We start from the raw sequence: 27,379 nt of genomic DNA, 5'->3' as shown, positions 1-27,379 counted from the left end.
TCTCTCTGTGTCTGTGAACCCTTGACTTCCTCCAGTCCATTGACTCCAGGACGCCTCTACAAGGACTGAACATGTTCTCAAAACAAACAGCACAACCTGTACAGGAGTCCAGACCCGGACCCAAAGAGCCAGACACTGGGATTGCCTCTGACAGCTGTTTCCTGTTATGTAACTACACACAGCTGCTATTTCTAAGAGAGGGCATCTTAGAGTTGTAGACATTTCCAAGGGTCAAGAGGAAGAAAAATAATGCAGCTCTAATAGTGACCAACAATGGACCACCAAGGTTTCCTCCTTTGGCATGCGATCTTCTGAGTCACCAAATATGTCAAGCATCTTCAAGCATTGTGGTTACCTCTGTATATTAGTGTGATATTATATGCTGTAATTGTTCTTCTTTTAAATGGAAGCTATCGCTCAAATGGACTGGAAGACTGACACAAACATCCTATTGGTTCATCATCTGCTCACAATATGTTGTTCCACAAATTCTAATTGTTCTTCAGTAATATAAAGACTGTTGTCTGCAAAGGCATATCAACCTACTGTAAAGAAGTTTGCAGGTTTTCGCCTCTCTGTTAATTTTGCACCAAAACCAAAATAGTATTGTTCTCTTAAAATGGTATTATAAAATGATGTGGAGACAGTTGGTATGTAGTCTATTCATAGGGGAGATGACACAACGTTGTACAAGGAATTAAATACAGTTAGATTTATCCAGGGCTTTACAGGTTGGGAGCATCAAGTTTTACGGGAGTTTCTTGTTCGGTGTCATTGCAGCAGTAGCAACAGCTGCAGAATTATAATGATATTAATTGTTGCACAATATCCAGATAATATGCAGACGTACTGTAAGAGAGGCTAATACATCAGGGAAACCTTTTTTTTTTTTAAACAAGTCTGTGCGATGTGTAAAAATAATACAGAGGAAATGTTATAGTGTCCTTAAGGCTTCAGGCACATTAGTTTCCTTGTTGACATTTTGCTCAAGAGAATAGAAGATAAATGAGGGAGCAGTAATGTCTGGGAAAAAGGCAGAATATTTGGCTGCCATTCTCTGTAAATATTGGTTCAGTTTGTTTGAGGTCCCTCCACAAAATAAACATTTTACATATTGAATAGATTATCATACTTGTCCGACCTGGATAGTGCATGATAGCATGTGAACATGTCTTTAACCTCCATGCATGGCAGGCAGAGAGAGACCACCCTTAGAAGGAGAGCACTGGAAGTCACTTTATGTGGAAGTTTGTGTCCTTTGAAATGCACCATTTGTGGTGGTTATCAGATGCAGCTCAGCGAGCATCACAGTCCAACCTTCACTAAGGACTTCCCAGTAACCCTGCTGTGCATAGCTGACTAATAGTTTCAAAGCTATATTACTTCCTAAATCCTAAAAATGACTTCCTAATAACTAATCAAAGTAAACATCTGACATTGTGGCAGACATACCTCTAAACCAGCCCTTTAAAAAAAAAAAAAAAAAAGAAGAATAAATTATAACTCCATACTAGCCCGAGTGAATCAACCGAGTTTTCTTGCATGTCCGACAGAAAACAAAAAAGTACCAATTGACTCGAGACGCAACAACATGGAAATGCCACGTTTCATGGGGCCAGTACCTGGTTTCAAAGCCAATGGAAAACTGAAGACATGTCGCAATAAATCACAAGAGGACATGTAAATCTCTCCTTACAGATGTTTGTGGAAAGATTAGAACGGCAAGGCGATAGGTCATAACTTAGTAGCAGACCTTGTAACGGGAGGCAGATTGTAGCAGCTCACACACTGCTCCCACGGGAGCTGGCAGTGTGTGTAAGCTAAGCTGTTACTTTACCCAATGAGTTTTTAAAGCATCACTGTTTCTAAAACACCTATGCCCATGATTACACGAAAGCAGGCTTTACACATCTATATTGTAAACCTTGCAGTTTAGTCAGGTGTTGACCAGCTAGGCGAGTCAGTCTAGCATGCTACAAAAAAAGGCCTCGATCACATGCTGGAATGTCTCCATGGGTCAGGGGTATTTACTGATGACATCTGTTCTAGGTTAAAGGGCCACAGAAGGTACAAGTACATATGGAAGTCTCTTTTCACATTAGAGGGAGCTTTTCCTCCATGACTGCGGATGTCCAGGGTGCGTGTCCCCTGCTCCTGCCTTACCCCTCAGCTCCCCGCACATGTCAAGTGACAGCCGTCCATTGAGATTCATCAGGGCAAGATTTATGTTTTTAGCAGCCAGCTCTCACTTCTTAGTAGCCATGCTCACTGCAGGCAGTGTTTTTCTTCCTGCACGATCTTATTAGTTTAGTTTATTACAGCAGCATGTCTGGTGAGGTCATTTATGGCCAACCATGGTGGTATGACAAACTCGTTTATAATGGTGAGGCTTCAGCACGTCGGATGAGATCACATGTGCCTTCCTCCCTCTCCTCTGCTGCCCAGACACCAAGCTCCATAGGTAATGAAATCATCTGTTTATCTGTATATTTGTGCAGGAATACGACGGGCCGGGGATCACTGTTGTTGGTGTGCGATTGCTGGCTGGGGGGCCATTTCACACGCCACTGAGTTTCTTCTACCACAGTTGCTAAATGCTATTGAGATAATAAGAGAGGCGGCAGGTTGGGACGACATGATGTTCCTGTAGATCACTAACAGATTTGGCGAGAAACTGGAAGCAGCAGTGATTAAAAAAAAAAAACACACTATTTTTAAGTTTCAGTACAGTATGTATTGATCAGAAGTGCATGTCCCCTTGAATGTGGCAGATTTAACTGCTGCATGTTTTCTCTCTTTCACCTGCAAGCAACTGGAGATCCTCTGTGCGTGTGGATATGCATAGAATTTTTTTTTTTTTTTTTTTTTTTTACCAGTTTGTTGTTTTTCCAAGTAAAATACAACCCATCTTGGCTGCACTAGTAGAAGGTGAAGAGATGCTTTGGGATAATTAGCAGCTCAACAGCATGTGTTCGTCTTAGCGCAGGTTCCCCGCTGGTGTTGAACTTCTGACCCTGGTCCCTGAGGGAGATGTTCAGACAAAGATAGAGGGCAGCAGAGAGATTTAGACGTGCTTATGGAACCTGTGTGGTCTCCAGATATGCAATGTGCAGTCCAACACACACATTCGGGCCTTGGCTGAAACTTAGACCTGATTCATTCCGAGTATCCATCTGGTAGAATACCCAGCAGTGTTGCACCCAGCTCTCTGCAGTTCCCATTTCAGAAGAGAAAGCACACCGATTGAAGGAAGCACAAAGGAATAAAGCTGTCCAAATGTCCAAATCCCAAATGATGAAGATGCCACATAATTTGCTTATTTTGCAAAGGAAGTGCTTGCTTCAATAGATGTGTATATTTAACACTTTCAGAATGAAAAATGACGGCAAAACAGGCATCATGAGTCAAGACTGGAACATTTCCACGTAAAACACAGAGATCTCTATGTTTTGCCACAAACGTTTTTCACATTAATATTTGAAATACATTTCTCCAGTTCAACACACAACTCAGATCTTATGCCCATGCAGTTGTCACACACATGCAGTAGTCAAACACTTAATACAGTGGGGTCCAAAGAGTCTGAGACCACTTTGGTCTATTTTCTGTATAAATATTGTGTATAATTCAATAAAAAAGGTTCCATGAAGATGTGGAATTGCATCTGTTTTTCTTTTGCTTTCTCCATCACACAACACTTCATATCCATTTGTTAGAAACAACTTAAATGTTTGTTTTATTATGAGAGAGAGATTAAGTTGCATCGCATGCCTTGTATTTTTGAAAGGCAGTGGAAATTTAGCTATTGTGAAAGCGGAGATGGTGAGTTTCTCTCATGAGGACTGTGCAGCACAATTGCTATCCTTTGGTGGAAGAATGTAATGAGAGTTGTATCTGTGGCAACAACTTCTCACAGTGCGGCAAGGGGCGCAAGCGACAATAAGGAAATGTTACTCATCATTTCATAAAAGTGGATCATACCCAGACTCTTAACAGATATTTATGTTTTATGAAAACCAGTCTCACAATTTCACCAACAGAGTCAGTGCTCGGGCGTCTTTTACCAACTCTGAATGAAGGCAGCTGAAGCGGATTAGGCTAAACGTCCTTGGAAAAAAGGGCTCACCACAAGAGTAAAGGAAAAAATTTACAGCACAACACTGACCGCTTGGTTTATTCCAACAGATACTAAGTTTGGTCATTGTGTTTTGCCAGCGGCAATGCAAATGCAAATAAATTGAGCAATAATATCATTTAAAATTGACGTTATTTGTATCACTCAACTGGATTAGCTCAAGAGAATTATATCAGTTCATTTGACTTTTATCTGTGTTGACAATATTTTAGTTACTCAACACACTTTACTTGATTTGAAAGTGTTACCCACATTGAGTTATGTTACTCATGCAAAGACACTCACAATATACCGTAGTACAGTCAACTACAGGTGAACTGGTGTGGTATGTGCCTGACCACGTTGGCTCCTGCAAGTTTAATCAGGTTATCTAGCATGAGAAAAAAATCTTTTGCTGTAGTAGAGAAGATGATATCAGGTGAGGAGATAAGTGCTAACAAGCCTTCTCTGTCACCTCTGGAGGGCGGCTGTCAGAAACAGACACTTTCCATCTGTTTCAGCCTGGCAGCAGGGGTCAGTGGCTGGAAATAGGCAGGCTATTGTGCTTCCCCACGGAGACAGATGTCAAGGTCAGTTTTAATGTACAGCTGCATTGTCAGCAGCTGGAGAGAGCTGAGGACCAGCGCCTAGAATTCTGAGTGCTGCGCAGACGTTTGATGATTGCTGCAAGGAACAACAATGCATCATCAGAGTCATGTTCTGAGTAGAGATCAGGTTTTCTTGCATTGTTGCCTTCAGTTTGTTTGTCTGTCAGCATGCAGAAAAGTGAGCATGGAAACCATTTTTATTTTCCTCTGTTACCACCCATGTGGATGTCTCCTAGATTGAGATACCTCCCTCCATTGCACACAGTCAATGTGCCCTCATGTAGGACAAACCCTACACAATCAGTTGGACCACAGCCTATGCAGATTTGTTGAGATTGGAGAAAGCACATTTTGGCAGTTTTGCACTGGTGGAGTAAAAGAATGATGCTGACGGTAATGAGGATAAAACGCGTGTTTGCTCTTGCATGGGTGGCATTTTTGTACTGCAGTTTTTAATTGGTATGCACAACACAACAATCCCTTTGAACTGCTTCACAGAATTGCAGATGGCCCTTGAAAAGATTGAAAATACAAGTATGATAGGTGCCAGTAAGAATAGCAGTGAGTGACAAGGTTTTACAGTTCGTGTCACATAGATGAGGAAGGAATGTTTGAATACAGTATGTGAGATAAAAATCCAGCTCTCTCCCAGCTGTTCCAAAAAACACTAGCTGAGCGCAGGAGAGATCATGTTGTACAAGTTTGTGGGGATGTGCATAGGACTTTTTTTTTTTAAATCATCAGCAATCGTTTTAGCCACATCCATCCAAACCAGTGGAAAATAAATGATATGAGGACGTGCTGACATGTTGAAGTTTACTCTAATTCTCATTTTGGCTCGCGCTCCGTTGCTCTAGCCACAGAGGAGGATCTTCGCTCCCATCTGGCTTACTGTGCAGCACTGAAGTGCAGGCCAGCTCAGTTGGGTCATTACAGAACTAAATCCAACTCACAACAGTAATTGCTGAATGGATAATATTGGAGTAAAGCCCTTAACTGGATTCAGGAGGCTGACTCAGTTATGATGCACACGGACTGAAATGAAATTAGTGGGATTGTCACATTTTTAAACAACTTTATGAACCGGTTTTAATATTAGATTCCATATATTAACTCATGCCTAATTCTAAATTTCTCATGAGTGAAATATAGTTTTTTTTCTTTTCCTCCTGAATTTTCCATGGTCTACCTGAGAGGCTGGGACTAGCCCTCACCTCCATGCAGTGCTGATCTTCTAATCCCCTGGATCTGAAGGTAAACAGACTGACTCTCGGATGTAAAGAGGGACACTCACAATATTTAGTTAAGAGATTTCAGGCTGGAAGAGGGTTACTCACCTGAACGATGGGAAAGGCTTTTGTGTGGCTGGACAGGTCAACAACATATCCATTTTCACTAGCGGATGGGAATGTGTTTGCTCAGGCCTATCTCCGGTCTCATGGAGGCCCAAGGTGTTCCATCTTGAATGGATAATCTATTGGTGATGGTATCTTCAACCAATACTTCACCTTGATTATCCCAAAAGTTTGATTTTAAATCAATACACTTTTCAGATTTTTCCTGGTTTGAACGCTCCTGAGTGTGATGAGACAAACGTAGATGATTGGATTGGATTGTATCCTTACATATTTAACCAAAACCTTGTTAGCTACAAACACAAGTGAGAAGACGATTCCTTACCTGTTCAGGGCAGGTCAGCACCCGTCACACCTGGTAAAGCTCTTTTCAAAGCAGCATCTCATCTCCTGCTTTATCTGTTCTTAACTCAGATAAGCTGGTCTTTAATGGACATATGAGAAACTTAATATTGGCATTTTATCGAGTGAAACGAGGTTAAAGAAAGGGATTGATGAAGCGCTTGACAGATTGCTCATAAATTCTGAAATGGATAAAACACAATGAATTAACTTTTGTGCTAGTGTTGAGGATGGAATAATGTGTCTGCCTTGTGTTGAACCAGACCCAATAGTTGAGTGACATTTAATTGAATCATATTTCTGGTATTTGGACATTTTCATGTAACATCATGTTACAGCCTCATCTTAGTGTTATTACTGCAGCTGGAGCACACTATTTTTTTTCTATTCTTTTTTTCATTATTATTTTTCTCTCTCATATATTATGTCAGTGGCATTTCAGGAGTAGAACAAAAGAACTGGAGGTCTCCAGCAGGGGGAGCGCAGAGCTGATGAGCTCTGCAAAGAGACATCACTTCCTCCTTCCAGTCATTTTGAAAATTAGTAGAAGAAAGTTTGTTTGTCATCCTTCACTCAAACATCCCCCTATAATCAGGTATGGGTCCCAGTGTGATTGAGATTCATTTTTGAGAGTGTGTTAGATAAATGAACACACATGCAGAGGGATAGGTTTCTCCTTGAATATGTTTAATTTTGCTAAGAAATGATGTGAATTATCTGACGACCATTAAGCTGACACCTTGTAATGCTACCTGCACTATTGTCTGTGGAGACCCGGGAATAAACATGGCTGCCATTGTAGCATGTAGCCTATTTTGTCCTTATGTAGTTTTTAAATTGCTGTGCTTATTAATTCACATGGCTTATTACTGGTTGTTTGTTCTGCATTTGCACTTTGTGTTTGTTTTATGTATGTTTGATGTGATATCTGTGCATTCGGATATAGGCTACATTTGTTGTGTGTCACTGTTGGGATATTTCAGTCATTTGTTTTATTCACTGAGTTAAAGAAACGTTGGGTCATCTTGGACTCAAATATCCCTTTTTCTGGGCTTCTGGGATTAAAATGTTGGACTGTCGGTCACTCAGTCAGGCCACAAATATCTCAACAGTTGTTGGATGGGTTGTCATGAAATTGTGTGTAGACATTCATTAGTCCCAGAGGATGAACACTGATGGTAGCCTACTAGTGATCCTCTGTCTTTCCTTTAGCATCATGAGCAGGTTGAATTCTTTTGCTAACTTGTTATGAAAACTTTTTTCACAAGAATTTTTTTTAAATTTTACACAAATCAATTTCCACCTAATGATACATTCTAAAAAAAATACAACAATCAGGTAAAATCTCACTTTGTGCATTGTTTTGGTTCATTCATGCTTGCAAAATTAATGACATTGCCTTCAACTTCGTTGTAGTATTTAGTGCTATTTTGCAAGGATGGTAAGAGTAAACATTATACCTGAATGATATATAATAATATATTGTGTTGTTTATAATGTTCCGTGTCAACATGATAATGCTTATGAGTGGTCATTTGCTAATGACACCTAGGTGATTTTTTGTGTTGTGTTGTCTTTCAGAGTTTTCATAGGCTACTCTTTTACATTTGCCTCCTGCTCTGTGGCTCATGTCTGACTGACCGCAGGTGTTGATCTGTTTGTTTATTTGTTTGTTTGTTTTAATATAAGTCTTAAATAGTTATATCTTCCGACAGCAATCACTTCTATAGAGTGTTTGGTCTGAAACACGGGTCTGTCAGTCACTCTGCTCTGCTGTAAGCCGAGGAGAAAACTTTCCTTGTATCCTACAACCTTTATCCAATGAGGAGAGAGAACGGCATAAAGGGGCGGTCCTCTCTGTGTGTGCAGCCAAGGGATGCACGTGCATGTGGTGACGTAGGGACGAGGGCGGGGACTGCTAACTCCATCGGCTGACAGGAAGTTAGCCAAAACGACCGGATCGCTTACTTCTGCTTTGATTTACCCACTTGCTCACATGTAGCTATGAGGAGGTCCTAGGCCTTCTGTCCTTGTTATGAAGTCCAAACCAATGAATGAGCTAACCTTTTTCTCCAGCTATAAAAAAAAAACATGTATTGCAGGCATGCCGAAAACAAAACAAACAAAAACAAAAAAAGACTGTATGTCCAGAATATTTAAAAAAGAAAATCTAATCTTAAACTCTATTGCATATTACAATATTTCAAATGCAAACAAAGAAGTTCCCTGAAAAGTAATCCTCTATTTTTACAGACGTTGGGTACTGGCCTGATATTTTGTCTTTAAATTACAGCTGCTTAAAGTAGATTTGCCTGGCATGATTGATTGCAGCGATGACAGCATCTGCCATGATTACAGTAATAAGTCATTTTGTCTCAATTCATTACACCCATTTTTGGGGTCAGCTTAGGTTAGAAATTAGAAAACAGAACCCAGAGTGTTGCAAAACAGTATTGTGGTTGACAGCTTGTCAAAGGGGGACTGACTAATTACAGTTCTCATCTAGCCTTGGGGAAGAAAAAAACTTGCTCATGTTATTCATGTCTAATTATTATGACATGACAGGATGAGCAATTCCACAAATATCAGTCGAGTATGACAGCAGACACCCACTGACTGATGCCTTGACTTTTTTCTTGTGTGTTTTTTTCTACGAGAAAATGTCTCTGCTGCTGCTTATCAAAGACCACAAACCTACATTATGAAGCTTAACTGGGCCTCAACAGCTATTAAACCTCATTTGCAGTATCAGCATAGTATTTTGCAAATTATACACAGTCTACGCTGGATCTTGCAGACGATAAGGACTCTCCCTCGAGATTGGGGAAATGGCTCAATTTGGGCCTTTCAGACGCACTCACAGGGAGCTGTGCTTGTGCATCGTCGCCAGCCTAGCTGTGCAGTATCTCCACCTGAGATCAGAACGCTCCAACAAAGACTCAGCATTCACATCGAAAGATAGATCCCGGGGCTGGGAGGGGGCCCATGGTGTTCAGACTTGGAGTTGTTGAGTTGGGCAAGAATGCCTCGCTGGTGCCAAGTTTTATTTTGGTGTAGGTCCATTGCAAGAGCAATCTCCGAGTGTGTGGCATTATGGAGGACATCCAAATGGTTAAGATGGAATTCCCTGATTGTTATTGAGACCTGAACCCCACTGTTCCTGAAATGATCACTATCAGCCACCACTCCTTGAAGCACACAGCTATTCATTAAAGATGGTTATCGGTAGGTCTGAGGCGAGAGAAGGGTTTTCAGGGGCAGTCAACGAGGCGAGATCATTGGGTAGCATCTAAGATCGGCTTGCTCAACATTTTTCTACATGCTCTTTCACAATTAACACAACTTCAAACAGTCTCACAGGTATCCTTTTGCCTCCTTAGATGTCACCGAGAGAGAAAAAAAGGGACTAATGAGTTCATACTCATAAAACGTGCTCACAAGGACACAAAATTACTGAATGTCCCATAACAAATAAACATAAAATACCTCTGAGATGCAACAAAAGATCAAGGCAGCGCTGCTTGGAATTAGACATGCTGAACTCCCTTTGGATTCAGCATAGCGTGAAGCTGCTATTATCTCTGTGAATGTCATATCTAGACCCTATTTTTTTCCATTACTGAGTAGTCTGCCTATCTTGCAGCTGGGAGTCTGCGAGATTTGTTCATACAGCAGCTCATACGTCAGTGTGGTTGAGCTGGAGCTGATCTTTGCTGGTTACTTTCATGGTCGAGTGATTGCATGTTTAAGTTAAAAAGCAGGGTCATTTATTTCTCGGGGCATACATTTACTAAGTCTGAATGTATTTTCAGTCTGTCAGTGTTATGTCTTTTTGACCTCTGAAGGTTGACTCAGTTTTTTTTTGTTTTGTTTTTTTGATTGTGTGTGTGTGGTTTAAGTCTCTAAACTCTGAGCAGCTCCTGCTCTCTTACTGACCTAATGAAGCAGCACACACTTCCTGGTTCATTACAACAGGCTGTAAAGGGAGAGCAGAGTGTGTATGGTGGCTCGACTCAGCAGTAGAGGGCTCCCTTTTCCCTCTCACCTCCTAATTTGACACTGGTCACCTACAGAGTAGTGATCTCACAATTAACAGTATTTAATCTTTTTTAATACAACTGAAATGTGACTTTACACTCTTTGGGGGCATCATGACAATGTTTTTTTTTTTTTTTTTTTTTTTTTTTTTTACAGTTTAATGTACACTCTTAACACTATAAACACTAAAAAGCGTACCAGCTGTAGTATTAGAATTATTATTTTCAACTTTAAAATAACACATTCCCCTACTGTTCTCACACAAAATAAGGCAACAATTTTTGAGCCACCGCTCTGGATTTGAGAACAGAACAGTTTCTCAACCCAAAGCTATCTGTTTTGACGGAGTGGGATGTTTGCCAGAGAGGAGTTCCCCTGCCATTAATCTTACTGTGGGTCTGAGTGACAGACCGAATTATCAACTAAAACTTTCAGCCACTTGAGACTGCTACTGATGTTTGGCTTTCAAGAAGAAGAAAGAGTGGGAAACCATTCTCCTGGTAGGAAAAGAGCAGACGCCTGTGTAACTTAAGCATTGTGGAAGCCCTCAGCAGCTCTGTAGCATTATCTGGACAAACTAATATTTACTCCAAGGCAGAGCAAACACACTCATTTACTTTGGCTTTATTCAGTGCTCTGGCATTGTTGATGGATTAAGTCTAATGATGAAAACTAACCTATCTCCTCAGTTTGATCTAAAGGCTCCACTTCTGAGAGGGCTGCGCGGCATTCACTCACAAGTGAAATGACCAGGAGCAGCTTTACACAAAGAAGCTGACAACAAGATCATTATTGGTTAATACAGGCTGAGCTGATGTCAAATATAAGCCTTACCCTATGAAAAAGTGACAGACTTAGACAAGGTCTTTGCTTTGCAAATTACTGATCAGCTGCTGCATCATCAATGTGCACATTATTAAGAACACAGCCTCCCACAAGGATGAAAACAAAATCAGCAACAGTCTGATTCTTTTTTTTTTCAGCTGCGTTCAGAGGGATGGGAGATTTGCAGCAGCCTGAACATGAAAAAGGCAAGTAACGAGTTGGTCTGGAGTCTGACCACAGTGCGGTGAATCTCCATTTGAGTCAGGTCTGCTTTGAATAAAAACTGATTTGCCTCCCCCCCTAAATTTAGTCTCCAAAATTACACACCCTTCAGAGCATTGTCGGAATGCACGAGACTTGAAGGTCCTCCTTTCTCACCAGAGCGTAATGAGAAACTGCTTGTAGGGACGGCTGGTCATAAAGGCAAACACCTGTGATGATGAGACTGAGGGAATCAATCTTCCTTCACCCCCTTCCATCAACACCAAATAGAGAAACTGGATTCTCCTGACCTACCCGTCCGCTTCGTGCGATGAAAGTAGAGACAACTGCTTTGCTGCTTGAGCCTGGAGGATGGATGGATGTGGGGAGAAACTAAGACTTTAAAATCCTCCACTGTGAATTACTGAAGAAAAATGCAAAGTGGCACATGCAAAATCCAGAAACGATGCGAAACGAGAGCCTTATTTGGATCGCTTGCTTTTCCCTTTTCAATTTTCACTACTGATTCATGCAGTCGAACAAATATCAAGATATGAACAAAAGTGAATAATTTGTCCTGTTTATGAAGATTTTATGTAGAATTTCTGTATTTCTAGTGGCAATATCTACACATTAATGTATGTTATGTTAGTTTGAATGGCTTTACTACCTGCCTTACTTATAATGCACTTTAAAGTCTTGATAATACACATTGGCCTTATTGATTTGAGAAAGGGTGTTCAAGAAACTGTTGTTATCATGAGAGGAAGATGTACACTGCTCATTTATTTAAGAAAATGCACCAATAGTAGTAAAAGTTCTGTATTCAAACTTAGGTATACAGCAAATAGTGCTGAAAGTATCAAAGTAAAACTCTGTCAGTGATATTTAATCACTTGATTGGCCAAACTTTATACCATTTGACTGTCACACCTATAGGGGATACAATTAGTTCAGTTTGTCTGGTTCAGTGATTCCCAGACGTTCACAGGGTAAACCTAAGGAGTTGTGGAATAAGAGAGGGAAAGTACAAATGTCTGATAATTGTACATAATTGTAAGTAAGTACATTTAATTGAATTATGTTTTGGTGATGTTGAAGTTATTTCAAAAGTGTATCTTAAACAACTTTTTATTTTTAGGTTCTTTGGAGGTGAACTGACTCGACCTGCTGCACCGTGAGTTGAGAGTGTAACCAAGCAGCCAGGAGGCGCTTCACCTCCCTTTTCTTTTACGTGTTTTCATTGGGTCAACCAGTTAGTCTGGCAGGACAGACTTTTCTTTGGGGGAAATGTCAGCCTTCCGACAAGAATTTCCCTGTTTACATTTGCAGGTGGACCCAAGATGGCATGATGGTGTATCCATACACTGTCTTGTTTTTAATGGACAAAGCCTCAGCATTCTTTGGCACGTATCAGCCCCAGGTTGAAACCTCGACAAATTCATGTGTGTTTATTTGTTTTTTCTACCTTGTGACGGACAGACACACAGCCTTGGATTTCACTTATAGAGTAGCCGAGACCTTGTTAACTCAGTAATGGATAGCCTTGGTGTACACGGAGACATCCTCCTCATTCTTGTGCCACTGTGAGCAGGAAGAGAAGACGAGCACTTCCTCTATCACTCTGACACTCACCTTTTGTCTGCCCGCGCCGGCCTCGCACAGAGAGCCTGTGTCTGCGCAGTGGTTAGGTGGTTAATGGCTTTTCTTTAGATTTTCCCATGAAGAGCCACATGCAGGAAATATTTTTGCTTTCTGCGTGTTGCGCATGATAGTACTGATAAACAAGACTTCACCGTCAAGTTACACCACACACAATACGCTGTGTGTAGAGTAGACCTTATTCTTGCGCACTTGTAAATGAAAATAAAACACCTAAAGGCTGTATTTAAAAAATGTCAACCTTTTATTTTGAAAAGTTCTACGTGACATAGTTTGCTAATTTGCAAAGTAGGAAATTATGTTAAATGTTGATGTTGATCAGCATTGAAGCGGGATGAAACTTGACTCCACACAACTCTAACATGAAGAAGCACTTGAGCTGCAGTTTGCCAAAACACACAGGCTTTCTTTACTAAGCTACCAAAATACTCCTCAACCAGAGAACAAAATGATTGTGTTTCTCATTAGGGTTTCACGTCATGACAGACAGCATATTGGAGCTGAAAGACAGAGGACTCACTAGACAATTGAATGCAGTTTTAAGCATTTCTGCAGAGGCCCACCTTGCTATTGTGGCTTGGAAGTGTGACTGGTGGTTGACTCAGTCTGCAGTCGAGGGTGATGACTGAGAGGATCTCCAGTGTGGAGTAGCCACCCACATAGCTTTGTATCTTGTCTGCAGATGAGTCAGATACATTTCATAAAAAGAGGAAGAAAAAGGAAAAAAAACCACACATTTCTTGTCATCCTCCACTGCAATTTAGCGACACTTTTTCCACTGTTCATACTCTCATCATCGCAAAGGTGTTGTTGTTTGGCTGCAAATGACTTATTACTTTCAGGAATCATAACTGTTTATGGAGGGCAGCTAAGCCTTCCTATATTTCTGTCAGTGCTGTCATCAGATACTTATATAATAAATGTAAGTACATCTTATGTTCTCATAAGAATATTAAACCTTTATTTTTTTAATGAAAGTTCACTACCATATCAACTAAAACAGTTTTTACAGAACACGGTGGTGTCGGTTTATTATTTTAATATGTGCAACACAGACACTAGACAGTTGAATGCAGTACTCCATCTGCTTTTACTGTACTATAATTTTTACCCCCCACATTTATCTAACAGCCATACTATGTACAGTTCCTAGTGTCTTTGTGGATTGAGATTTCAAATACAAATCATGATCCGTTTAAAAATGAGAGGATTTTACTACTTAATGATATGTGGTGTATAAATTAATTTCCAATTAGACTGATTACAACAAATAAATGCTGCTCATAAATGAACACATCAATAAACCTGATAATATCAAAATCAGTGTATTTTAATATTACTGTACTTTTATTTTGATGGGTACAGTAATTGATAAAACAGCCAATTGTCTCCTGTGGCTCTTGTACCGAGGCACATTTCAGCCTCAACAGACAGACATTTTCTTAATTTCCTGTTCCTCTTGCGTGCGCACCATGACATGTTGTCTTTCTGTTATTTTGATATTTTTGTGGTGTCATTTGGTCTGGCCTGTGGAGCCCTGCTCTCCTCCCAGTGGAGTGGCTATATCAGACCCTTCATTCAGTTTAAACCCATGTTTTCGCCATGCCAAATTAACAGCCACCCTTTGGGTCAATGCTGCGTGCGAGTGCTGAGATGGGAGAGGCGTGTCTGAGTGCAAAGCGCCAATAAGAGCAACATGCATGGTTCTCCACAACTGGCTGCACTCCGCGTTCTTCAAAGGCCCTGTCTCTCTCTCTTTGCACTGCGAGCTTGTTTGTAGCTCCAGTCAAGTGCGCGACAGATCGGGCTTCCTGGGCCTCTCTGCTCACGAACACACCATATAACCTGATGATAGTGTCAATAAGGGAAAGGTCAGACGGTTATGTCTGTGTTTTATTTCATCCTGGATGTTGCCAGAGTCGGAGCTAAGTTTGTGTTGATTTAGACATGAGCCTGTCTTGGTTATCAGCCAACAAGTTCCTTAAAATCTGACAACTCATAGGGGCTGGCAGCCCTGACTGGCGCCGTTGTCACGAACCCGTAGGGAGTGGCGGCAGCAGCAGGGCATGGGCAGGTTGATTAATGACAGTCATTGTTGTTTACTTCTCACCTTTTGTTGCATTATCTTTTCAACCAACTTCACAGTGACACGTTGGTTGCTGATCTCACTGTTCACATGCAGCGTTCAACACCAGAGCAACAGGATCTGCGTGCTTCAGACCTGTACAGACGAACAGTGTGCTGCTGTGTGATCCTGATATCTCATCTGAATACAGAGACGATGCAAACACACACACACCTCTCACAACCCACCGACCTGGTTAACATTTGCTTACAATTAACGGAACTTCTTGTTGACCCAGGTCACGGAGCATTATCTGGTTTGCTATCACGATGGATGAACCTCAATCAAATGTGTGGTATCGCCACCAGTTCCTACTCCCATGATACCGTTCTGACTGTTAGTTCAGCTTTATTTCCTCATCGTACATCAAGATGGCAAAATTACATACATACATGATCAGCATTTATACAATATACAAGATTTAGGAGACTGTTTCGCCCTTTTTTTTAAAACGAAAGTATGTATTTGTGGCCCATGTTTAAAGATTTATGTCCTCAGTGGGAACACATTTGGGCTGAGGGCCACGGAGGGTAGGGAGGTCACAGAATAATAACAGACATATTGTTTGTTTTGCGTCTTTTTCTGGCATTTTGGTGAATACAACTGAAATATAGAGAAATACTAGCCCTGACATGAAAAAAAACAACTACATTATTTTGTCACTAAGCCTATTCCAGTGCATCAGATTCAACATTTTACAGTGTGAGCAGCATTTCTTCCTTTTGATCATCTCCCTGAATACAGAAAATGTCTATTCAATCATTTCATAGCTTCTGCTGAGCTTCAGGCAGGATTTTCCTCCCTAAACCAACAGACAGTACAGTGGTTTACCACGCACATTTTTGGGAGAAGAGTCATCATCTTATTATCACCTAATAAGAATTTGAGCCAAAAATTAACTTGAAGGCATCCCTTAAATCCAACGCCTCATAGCTTCTTTTTTCTTCTGGTAGCATTTGGCTCGTGTGTGGCAGCATTTAGCACAGTATATGTTTCAACTCACTTCAAATAAATCACAGATGGGCAGTCGGGCAGAACATTAATTCTATAGTCTCCACAAATTAGAGAGGATCCTGAGGACTGTCTCTGTCTTTGCCCAGATCGTCACTAAAATAGACTTCCACTACAAAACTGCTGACAAATTTCCATAATGAAAGTCTGTATTTTGACTTTCCAGTCAGGACTACGCACTCCTCCAGACGCTGATATTTACATACCGATTACCGACAATACACACAAATTACAAGCATTCTTCCAGCTCCACAGAAATATGCTTACTTTCAGGGGCAGTGCTTTCAAGGAGTGCATTTTAATTGTGTTTGCAAACATAATTTCATGCTCTTTTAGTCATCTGTATGTAATAATCATAGCTGGCCTCCGAAATCCAATGTGATCCTGTGGTTATTCTCTTCATTGCTGTATTGCTGTGTTCTCCTGGGACCGACAACAGCGGCAGAATCTCCTGAGAGCAAATGTGAAATGATACGTTTTCATTTAGAAAGCCAAATGTCATCATCATGTCTCTGTCCCTTTTGCTTTTAGAGCCTCTGGTTGATGTGGTGAGCTGGCAGAGCAAGTAAGAACATGGGAGGGAGACATTTATCATCCTCTAGACTACAGAGCTGTAACTCTGCCTGCTTGGAAATCCTGTGGACAGTCAATGGGGGAAAAAAACAGTCAATGGTGATTGCATTACAAGGATGACATCGTTGCGGACCCACTGCTTTGGTGTTTTAGTTTTTGGGTGGTAAAAACGTGAATGCATCGCTTACAAATTTGACTAATAACAAAATGTCATTGTGCGTCTGTGTAGTCGTTGAGTGTGTCCTCTGCTGCTTCACTCTCTGTTTCTGCACCAAATTCATCAAATTCTGTCACACAGTGTAAACACCATGCTGGCAGAGACGAGCAAAACTTTCATTTATGACTTGGTCTCTCACATGCTTGTCAAAAAATTACACCCAGCTGGTCAAAGAGCGTGAAAGGAACATGTTCCAGCATTGTACATGTTTGCATTCACCGTGTTTCCATGGCAAGTCGATTCATTTGAAATGTTAGACATGAGAACTGCAGGCACTGGCCCTCTTTTCAAAATGGGATACTTTGCCAACTTGCCACTCTCTCTTTTTAAAAGGTTTCCAGCGTATCTTTCCTTGCTTTTTCCGAGACCTGTCTGGCCTGCCGTGTCGCCTGTCCTGAGACGCTCTCTTGTTGATTTTGTAGTCGTGCAAAGACAGAGTGAGCAAATGACTCCTGGCCAACCTGGGGTATTTCCCCCCTTCAGCACAAAAAGCAGAGATAATGTAAAATGTCTTGAATCATACCCAGCAAAGTGTCAAAGACATAAACTGAACTTTGGTCTGTAAAGAACACTCAATCCCTCCTGTACACATTACAGACATTGATGAATTGTTGCTGTTGAAGATAGCAGCGCCTGTTCTTGCTTTTTAAGGAATCTCGTGTCACCATTTCACTGCTACTTGGATTATGAATGGTGCTTAATATCATATCCATTAGGATCAAGGAGGCCATGTCTCCTATCCATCTCTCCAAGTATCTGTTTAAGCTTGTGGTATCTGAGAATCCTTTCAAGTTTAAGTTGCAGAGGTAACACTCTTAAGGCCATGAAGATCAGAGCGCTGTACAGTGTTTAAGTCTGACCATCTGCACACTTGTGTGTCACTAGTGTCACTGTAGGTTTGGCATGTCGTAGTGCAAAATGTCTCCCTTTGTCTCCTTTACACACATCTGAGTGTTGTTTTCAGTAAAACTCAATAGATAAGAAGACAAATAGAAGGGAGAAATTCAAACACATGATTTCAGATTTCAAAATTAGACTAATGCAAAGAAGATAATATACAGTTTTAATAAGCACCCATTACTCTGCACACCAACGTGTGGAAATAACAAAACGTTGGTTAATTGTTTTATGGTGATAATCAAATATCTAACTGAAATACAGTATATAGATTAAAATAGTCCCATACAGGTGTCTGTGTCCTGTGAAATTTCGGGGAAAATAATTTGAAAGTAATAATTAAATGATGGCTCATGAGTATTTGAACAATACTGAACAATAAACTATGAAAAGTATTTAAAATACACAGAAATTCCACTTGTAATGTTATAGAATAAAGAAAGAGCTATTGTGTCTTGTTGCACCTATCTTAAAGTACATACATTAAAAAGTCAATAAATATTATGTTTTGTGTCATGTACGAAGAGGAAATATCTATTTAGAAGCAGCCCACCTGCTGTCCCTCCGACACAGAGGGTCTGCAGAGGACACGGTGGGGGGTATCACTTGCTGCCCTGATTGATGACCATAGGTCCCGCAGGAAGTAACCCCGCCACCATGAAGGAGTGTTTTCTGAACCCCAAGTGGTATCCGGGAAAACATGAGCGACTCCAGTCAGGGAGCGTGTGTACTCATAGGCCATCTTAATGTTTGGATACACTCACTCACATGGGATTTTGCTGCAGAAGGGGAAAGGAGTCAAAGACTGCAAAATAGAGTTCAGAGGGCATCCAAATTCCAGGGTGTTCCCTGAAACGTGCCGTAAAGCCTGATCGGTATAACACCTCAGCGCTCCATGTTTCCATCCCTGTCTAAAGAACTAAAGGAGGATAGCATCATTTTTAAGATATCACAGATAAACATGAAGCTTTTTTTTTAACGCTTTAAAGATACTGCTGTAAACATCCAGTCAAAGGTTGTCATATATTTAATATAAAATTGCAAGCATACATGGAGGGGAAAATACAACTCATACAACATTTCAACTCTTTTTTTGAAAATTCATTATTTGGATTTGATCCCTTTACTTTGGAAAGAAACGATCATATACAGTAGTGACTTCTTCAGAATCACATTCTTTCTGCTTTTGGGGTGGTTCAAGTTGAGTTGAAGATTATTTCCGACTGTCCCCACAGCCAGAATGAAGAAAACAGAACCTCACTACAAGTCAGTCCAAAGATTGTCAGTGGGAGTATTTTGAAATGAAGTTTTTTCTGCCCGTTTATTTGAAAGGGAGTGGAATTGAAATCACGAGCAAATAACTTGAAATCAAACCCACAGACCAGCAGTAAAATTATTAATATCACTCATCTTTCTAATAAAGTCAGAGGTTACAATATTACTCTCAAAACTGACCCCAGCCTCAGATCTCCTCTCACTGCCTGTTAAACTGTAACTCACACTATTTTAAAATCATTCGGCCACCATGGTGTTAAGATGCTTGAGTCTTGGCTGATCAGCCTTATCAGTGTAAACAGATATAATCAAAACAAAATGGTCAGTGGATGACCGTCTCACATGAGTGAGAACCCAGTCAAGCTATTTCTTGATCAATCCAATTATAAGAGCTAGTTTAAAGTATTTTTTTTCCCATTAAACATTATGAATCATTGTGTTTTTCTTAGTTATAAAAATAGCATCATAAAATACTTCTCCCTAAATTGCCTTTGCACTGAAGGTGCTGTTAAAAACCACAGAAATGCTTAGTCCCACTCAGCCACGTTAAACTGGGCTCGTCACTGAGCCCACTGTATCACACACACACACACACACACCTCCCTCAGCATCAGTGGAAACGATGGCTGCAGTGTGCAGGGTTTACAGCTGTTAACAAGTCAAATACATAAACTGGCCCACAAGAAATGATAAACAAATATTTTTCTTAGAAACAAAAACTAAAATCATTAGGCTCTATATTCAATGGTGATTTTATCTCACAGTCAGGATAGAAATAAAATGTTAAACTTTAATGTGAACTTAAGTTTAAATTCATGATAAATTTAATGTGTCATTTTTTTGGGGGGCTGCTGTTTTAGAGGGTAAATCAATAAATAAATTACTTAACTTTTGCACAGAATGTATTGTTTTTCCTTTATATAAGCCTGGCTTAAACTATAATGTATAGATAATATAATGTCACATACATAATATATACATTTTATTCTGCTGAACTGGTCCAGTGTTTTTGCAAAAAAAATAACGGCACAACATGGCATTAATACCTGATGTGAAAAGTTTGACATGTAATATTTTATATTTCAGATATGCTGGCATTATTGGATAAGAAGCATCGTGCGGTGACCTGAGCACCAGGAAAAAGGTGAGACCAGATAATCTGGACTCACAAATAACAGTGAGGAGACTTTGTATCAGAGTAAAGAGGCCACCGGACTAAAAGCTTCAAAGACAGATTATACTGTATGTGAACCTCTCTGGTGATTTCTATACGGGAGACAAGTCTCTCAACGGAGGCAGCATGTGGGTGGATTTGGGCCGTCAGCTGCTCCCCTGCACGCACCCTTCATTAGCGCTCCGATCAGCCCTCAGATTTCCATCATGGCAGGTATCAATTACAACCCCGATAGCATCAGTGGAGGCAGCACAGCCTGTGGAGCCCACTGTGCCTGAGTGCTGAAGGTTCACGTTTAATAGTGGTGTAATGTCCTCTCAGCGTGTGGCTTTCCTATTCCACATTAGGATGCAAATCCATTTGAGACGCGTTTACATATTAGATTTTATACTTTAAACTTGATCTGTTGGCTTCATTCTATGATCGATCAGAGGTAGTTCGAGGCCAAAGGAGCCTCAGGGAACCTACTAATCGTCACAGCCAATGACTAGATTAAACTTCTAGAGAAAGTAGTTTTTCCGTTGACCCTGTGGTGGAAGAAGAGCGCGCGACGAAATAAACTGCAGGTGTGGAGAGTTTGGCGAATGTCGGCTGAATTCCAGACGATCAACACCGTAAAGATCAGAAATAAGACGACGAGGTTATTTTAGGATGAGGCCTTCACTGGCTGCAACAAAATCGAAAAGCACCTCAGCGGGCAGAAAAGTCCAACTCCTCCTATCTTTAAACTCCTATCTCGGTCTTTCATGTAGTAAACACAAGCAACCAGTTTCCAAACTGTGCACCTCTGCTGAAGTAATGTGGGCTGCGAGACCAGGGGGTGGCATTTAAAGAAAAGCCTTTATTTTTGAATATTTACAATGAAATTATAAAAATATATAATTAAAGCTTTGGCAAATATTTTACATTTAGACAATTTATTTCTTTGTTCACATCGTTAAGTCACTGGAGGATCGAGATCATGCCACAAATTAATATAATATATGGCGGATTACAGAAGAGCCCTGTTTTTATAAGAAAACATCGATGACACTGGACGGGCAAATGTGTATTTTTCTTTTATCCTGCAGTCTCCATAAGATAATATACAGTTTTTCAATGGAGGAGGAGAGAAAAAAAAACTATCAACCAATGAGGGGAGACACCGATACATCCATGCAAGCTTACATTCAAATGGCCTTGAAGGCCGATAAAGCTGTACTGTATTCAAAATGCGTGTGAAAAGGCCTGTGTTTGACTGTAAGATACAAACACCCGGGGGAACAAGCCGTTAGTGTTCAGACTTACTGTTGGAGTCGTTGAAATGAGTTCAGTTAAATGGGGTCTGGTAATTAAGGTGGTTTAAGTCCCGGTTATGATGATGAGGTAGGGAGACTGAGTCCATGCACACTGTTCAAGTCTTCATGTTGCTGCTGCTGCTGTTGCTGCTGCTGTTGCTGCTGCTGCTGCTGCTTGCTCAGGGGACTGGGTGGTTTTCTGTCTCCTGCACAACACAAAGAAGAAACAGATTCGTGGGTCTTTGCGTGCGACTGCTCATCCAAATAAGTATTTACTCCCCTGGATAAAGCCTTCTAACGCGATGTATTCCTCCTACAAGCTGCAGCAAGTCTGACCTGCGTTACACTAACAACACTCACAAATGTACCTATATGCTCCATACATGGGACTTTTCTTTATTTAAATCAAACGTATTTTATGCATAAAGTATCCTCGGACCACCTGGTAGGGCGCTGGACTGAAAGGTCAATATTTAATAATTGACATATAATTACACTTCATTGGGGATTTGGTAAATGTTTGCACTCGTCGCGGTCATTGCTTATTGCAAAAGTGTGTGTGCGTGAGAAAGGAATGAAGGAGGGAGGGAGAGAGAGTCAGACAGCTCGGTCCAGATCTGAGCTGATATAAGAAACCTCAATTATAATATTAATATAAAGGCAATAATAATAATCTCTGTAAAACAATCTATTGTAATAAAAAAAACAGAATCACAGGGAGAATAATAATAATACAAAAAATCTGTCAGCAGTTTTTACATTTAGCTGTGTTCCCGGTCTGTAGCTACCTTCTCGGGCCTGCTGGTGCTTGAAGGCCATCGGTGAGTGGATCTCCCCTGCGTGCATCCCCATCCCGCCACCTGGGTGGGACAGGGCCGGACTCTGCGGCTGCCAGTGGTGGTGGCCCGGGGCCACGTAGCCGCCCGCTGACCCGCTGTACACCCCGTACTGGTTGGTGGGAGAGTAAGCACACGCCGAGACATAACTGGACAATGTCGAGGAAGGCTGCAAACAGATGAGACGGAATGAACACAACGTCCCCGTAACGCACAGCAGCAGTAACCGTGTGTGACAAGAGGCGCGTGGCTGCAGCTGTGGGGCGTTTAAGGTCGTGAGTAGACTGTCCACTGTCATTTTAATTCACAATAAATAAGACAAATTGAAGTAAGCATGTGTTTACACAACTGTGTCTGTTATCTAAGTCTTAAAGCAGAGGCAGCCATTTAAAATCCATCAGGTGTAAAATGTCATGCACCAGCAGCCTGTGGCCTTCTGGGACTGTGAGTCCTGATAGACGGAAACTTTTCACAGCTGAGCCACAGGCCGAACAGCGAGAGCAGCCATTCACTGAGGCCTCTTAACATTTCCACTGTTTCCTATAAAGAAGGAAAACAACCTGGATATTGAATAGAGAGCGTGGGATACACACCTGTGTATAATCTCCATAGGCTGAACAGATGTCAGAATATAAGAGTTTTTTTTTTTTTTTACCTGCGCGTATTTTATGTCCGCGTCAATGGCTGACTTGTCAATCCCGTTGACAGTGTGAGCCGCTGGGAAAGCTGCTCTGTTGACGCTACTCCAATCCTCCATTTTTGGTGGATATCCCTCCGTCCCAGCAAGGGCTGATTTAGAAACAGTAACTTCATGTCAGACATGTGTAAAAGGCAAAATTGCTAAAATGTAAAATAAATAAATAGATAAATACAATAAAATTCCATGCAGTCACATTTACATCTTCATAAATAATTATGGAAATTATTATCATTACTATTTATATTATTGTTTCAATTATTAACCTATTCTCCTGTCTGGGCTATGACACATGGGTTATTTCATTTTCAATGTCCCGGGCCTTTCCCACAATTCAGGTTAATTCAAATAAATACAATATTTAACATTATAATTATTATAATTATTAAAGTGCATATTTCTTTGTAATACTTGTGTATTTTAAAATTAGGCCTGTCATTACTCTTATAGAAAAAATAGGCTAGATAACAACTTAAAAGCAAACAACAACATTTTACTGTAAATATCATTCTCTTATTTACTAATGTATATTAGGAATTTTGTATGCTAATTGTAGCAAAAAACTCTGTATATTTGATCACATGTCTGCGTAAAAAACATATGGCTATTATCGTTTTAATTGGATTACAGCGTCATGCTATTTCAATTAGAAATGTATAAATATATATCACATAACATGTAAATATGCAACTGTATACATTGTGAAATAAATCTAAAAATATACTTTGGACTTTGTGGTACAAATAATCGCACTGGTCCAGGGCGACATTAGAGTGAATGGAAATACTGGCTGAAGAACCAGGAAGGCCAGAAAAAAAATGGCTGTAGTTACTACTTGAAGGATTAGAGGGGATATAGCAGGTGAGCAAGGTGTTTGCAAATGCATCATCCCATGAAAAGGCCTATTGAGAGTGGCCTTACTTCCTTCTGGCTGAATGATGAAACGGAGGCCTGTAGGACTTCTAATGGACACACTGTCCTCCCTGCTGCCAGAAGCAGGTTGTGCGGAGTGATATGGTAATTCATCATCAAGAATAACACATTAATAACCAGCTGTGCGAGGTTATGAAGCTCCTATTTGAGAGCAGCTTGGGCTATTTGGCTCACGTGTGTGGGCGCTGTGGACGCAGAGGCCTTAATATTTTTCTCACAGAGCACAAAGTTGCTGCTCACCTGCAGGATCCATGAAGGCTCGTATGCCGAGGATGTTGCTGACGGTGTGTGCAGAAGGCCAGGCCCTGGATAAGCTCATATGCCCAGCCGTCACGGGTACTCCAGGAGGGCTGCTCATTTTGGGCGACATGGTGTTGGGGTAGGAGTAAGGATATATGTGGTTGTAGGAGAGCCCGGCCTGCGCAGAGGCTTGCTTACTGCTCTCATACTGGTTGGGCTGAGACAGATTTCCAATCTTGTTGCGTAAAATCCTGCTGATCGAGCTCACTGACGGGACATTGTACTTGTCACAAACTCCATCTGCCAAAAGCCTGTCCCGAATCTCCCAGGCAAAGATCCCGGGGTCGTTCTGTTTGTATTCCCTGATATTTTTCACCACGTTCGGCGTCGTGACCCGTGGTTTGCTTCCACCGATGGCACCGGGTAAGATGGAGCCCGTCTCGTTGTACCTCGCCAAAATCTTGCTCACGCAGCCGTGGGAAACTCGCAGTTGCCGGCTTATGTCGCAGGGTCTGATCCCGAGCTGGGCCAGCTCCACTATTCTTAACCGTATGGCGTTGGGCAGGGGTCGCCCATTGACGAACACGCCGCCTAACTGGTTCACCTCTCCATAGGTTTGCTCTGCGGGGAAAAGAGACACGCACGTTACACATTTAAACTATGAATACACAGACATCTGACTAATACAATTAATAATAATGTTATTTCAAGTTATTTACAGACAATGCCCTCGAGGCCTGCCACAATATATTTTCATACTGATATGTCAAAGGCAACCGCAGAGTGCCCAGTCTGACAGAGGGCATAGAGCTGCACAACACACACACACACACCGCTATTTTGCAACTTTTTAAAAAGTGTGCAAATTGCGTGGCTTGGTTTACCCTCTGCCATCCCTGCTGCACACACACACACACACACCAGAAAAAAACAACATTAAAAATGGCGAGCTTGAGGAATATACATGAGGAACGCTTCAAAGAAGTCGCTCCTCATAGGATAATTGCTGGTAAATGTTTCCATTTAGGATTTTAAGCTTTAAGCAGACAGCGGTGTCTGCCGGGAAAGAGCTGATAAAAATCCACCATGAAATAAACCTGACAAGCCGTCGCGTAAAGACCGTCTTCATCTGCACATAATGTGAACTTGAAGAAGGAGGGGGAAAAAACACAAATGCTTATTTCTGTCTCTACGCAGGCGTGTTGTGGCTGGATACGCTTCCATGAGCCCCCCTGCCACTGAAGCATGCAGATGGTAACGCTGCCTTACCCATTTGCCTATATGTCTCGAGATGCTGGGAAATGTAGGTGCCCCTTCAAATGGCTGAATCCGTCCGAGCGAAGGCAGAGAAGGAAGGGGGAGAGCGTGAGGAATGAGCCCCAGAAGAGGGAAAGGAGACCTCTTTAAACTCTCCTCCGGCTGCAGCGTGCCCCCTTCTTCTACTTCTCCCTCTTTTTTTTCTTTTTTTTTTGGAAGCAAGTGACTGCAAAGGACAGCGGCGCCAAAGTGATCTTCATCCGATAAAAGCAAATTGAAGTTATCCCGGGGAGTCCGGAGTTTGCTGGAATTAATTTGACGCGTTCTCCACGTCAAACTTCGCTTGTGATACGCCGAGACCGCTGCTCTGGTTTCATTGGTCGCCCTGCGTTGGAAACGCTGTCAGCCAATGCAAACCCCATCCGGTTGGAGCCGTGCGCCCTCCTTGAATATTTTGCATAGGGGAAGTGGCAGAAAGGGAAACGTTTCATCCAACATGCAGAGTTCTGGTGATACACACAAGCATGACAGCAGAGTCTAAACCTTCACGAACGGGTCTGAAGTCTTTTAATAAAGTCCAACCACTTTTTGTAATTGTAAATTATATGCGTAATGAGCTTTAGAGGGAGTTGTATTAATGGGGTAAATTAATCATTAAAGTAGAGGGTTTAATTAAAATCCAATTGCACCAGTTATTTAAAGGTATTTGATATTCATACTTGCTGATGCTTTAAATCACTTTTATTTCACTGGGCTCGTATGAAATATGGGAGGACTGTGGTCTGTGGTGTGTTGGTGATTCACTTCAATAGTTCTGTGCAACTTGGTAAATTTAAAACCACGCACGAGTGAATGACGCAGTCTCTTAAAATGCTATTTCTTCCTTGGAAATAACACCAATAAATGCAACAGAAATGTCAGTTCTACGAAAACAACATTTATATATTTTTCCATTAGTGGCTTTTTTTGTTGTTTCAAAATAAAATACTTGTGTTTGGTCTCAGTGCTATATATTTTTTTTTACCCCACTGGATTTATTTCTCTGTGGTTCAATCCTGCAGGATCGAGTCGTTGCACCATCAGAGCGGAGGGAGACTCGCACACACAGGGCAGCCTGAGTGGAGTTTATAAGCCAGTGTCAGAGCATCAAACATGGGAAGGGGCTCATGTAATCGATACCTCTGTAGATCGCAGCGCTCCCAGACTATGGGATATCGACTGGATTCCACAGACATACATTATCACAGCATGTTTTCGGAGTTTCCTGTGCAAGTTTAGAAGGTATCGTTTATAAGCTCGCAAAACGTTACTTGTAAAACTTAACAGTCGACCCAATGGTAACAAGGTGCAGTGTCCTTATACCCCCCCTCACCCCACCCCTCCTTCTCCTCCACCACCACCACCACCACCGCACTCCCACCCCCTCACCACCCCACCCCTCAGCTCTGTGTCTCCTGGCCACTTCGCCATCCACAGATCTGGGAGCGGGACACATGGAAAGCATCATGTTGGGTCAGAGGAGCTTTAAGTTCGCTTTAAAGTTTGATACTGGTGATAGACATTTATCTATTTATGTATTTTGTCATCATGGATATTGTTTGTCTGTCTGGATATCTCTATTTGCATGCTGCATTTGCGTGCATGTTGCAGTGTGGGAACTTTTCATCTGTTTCTTTTGAGTATAAATGAGTGTTTTTAATAACCCGCATTTCTAATCTCCCT

General features: G+C 41.3%; 1 protein-coding gene across 1 annotated transcript; it reads right to left on the bottom strand.

Annotated features, from left to right (window-relative positions):
• Positions 1–21,769: 21,769 nt before the first annotated feature.
• On the bottom strand, positions 21,770–27,164 carry pax1a (paired box 1a; the record flags this gene model as incomplete). Its single annotated transcript, XM_083997611.1, is given in 7 exon segments — positions 21,770–21,900; positions 22,483–22,699; positions 23,186–23,319; positions 24,401–25,021; positions 25,670–25,696; positions 25,699–25,883; positions 27,094–27,164. Coding segments are annotated over 7 exon segments (1,386 nt in total).
• Between the last annotated feature and the right edge of the window lie 215 nt (positions 27,165–27,379).

The sequence above is a fragment of the Trachurus trachurus genome (assembly GCF_905171665.1).
Source record: "Trachurus trachurus genome assembly, chromosome: 22".
In the NCBI taxonomy this organism is placed as follows: Eukaryota; Metazoa; Chordata; class Actinopteri; order Carangiformes; family Carangidae; genus Trachurus; species Trachurus trachurus.
The sequence above is the reverse complement of the archived record's forward strand: the minus strand, read 5'-3'. Positions and strand labels throughout refer to the sequence as shown.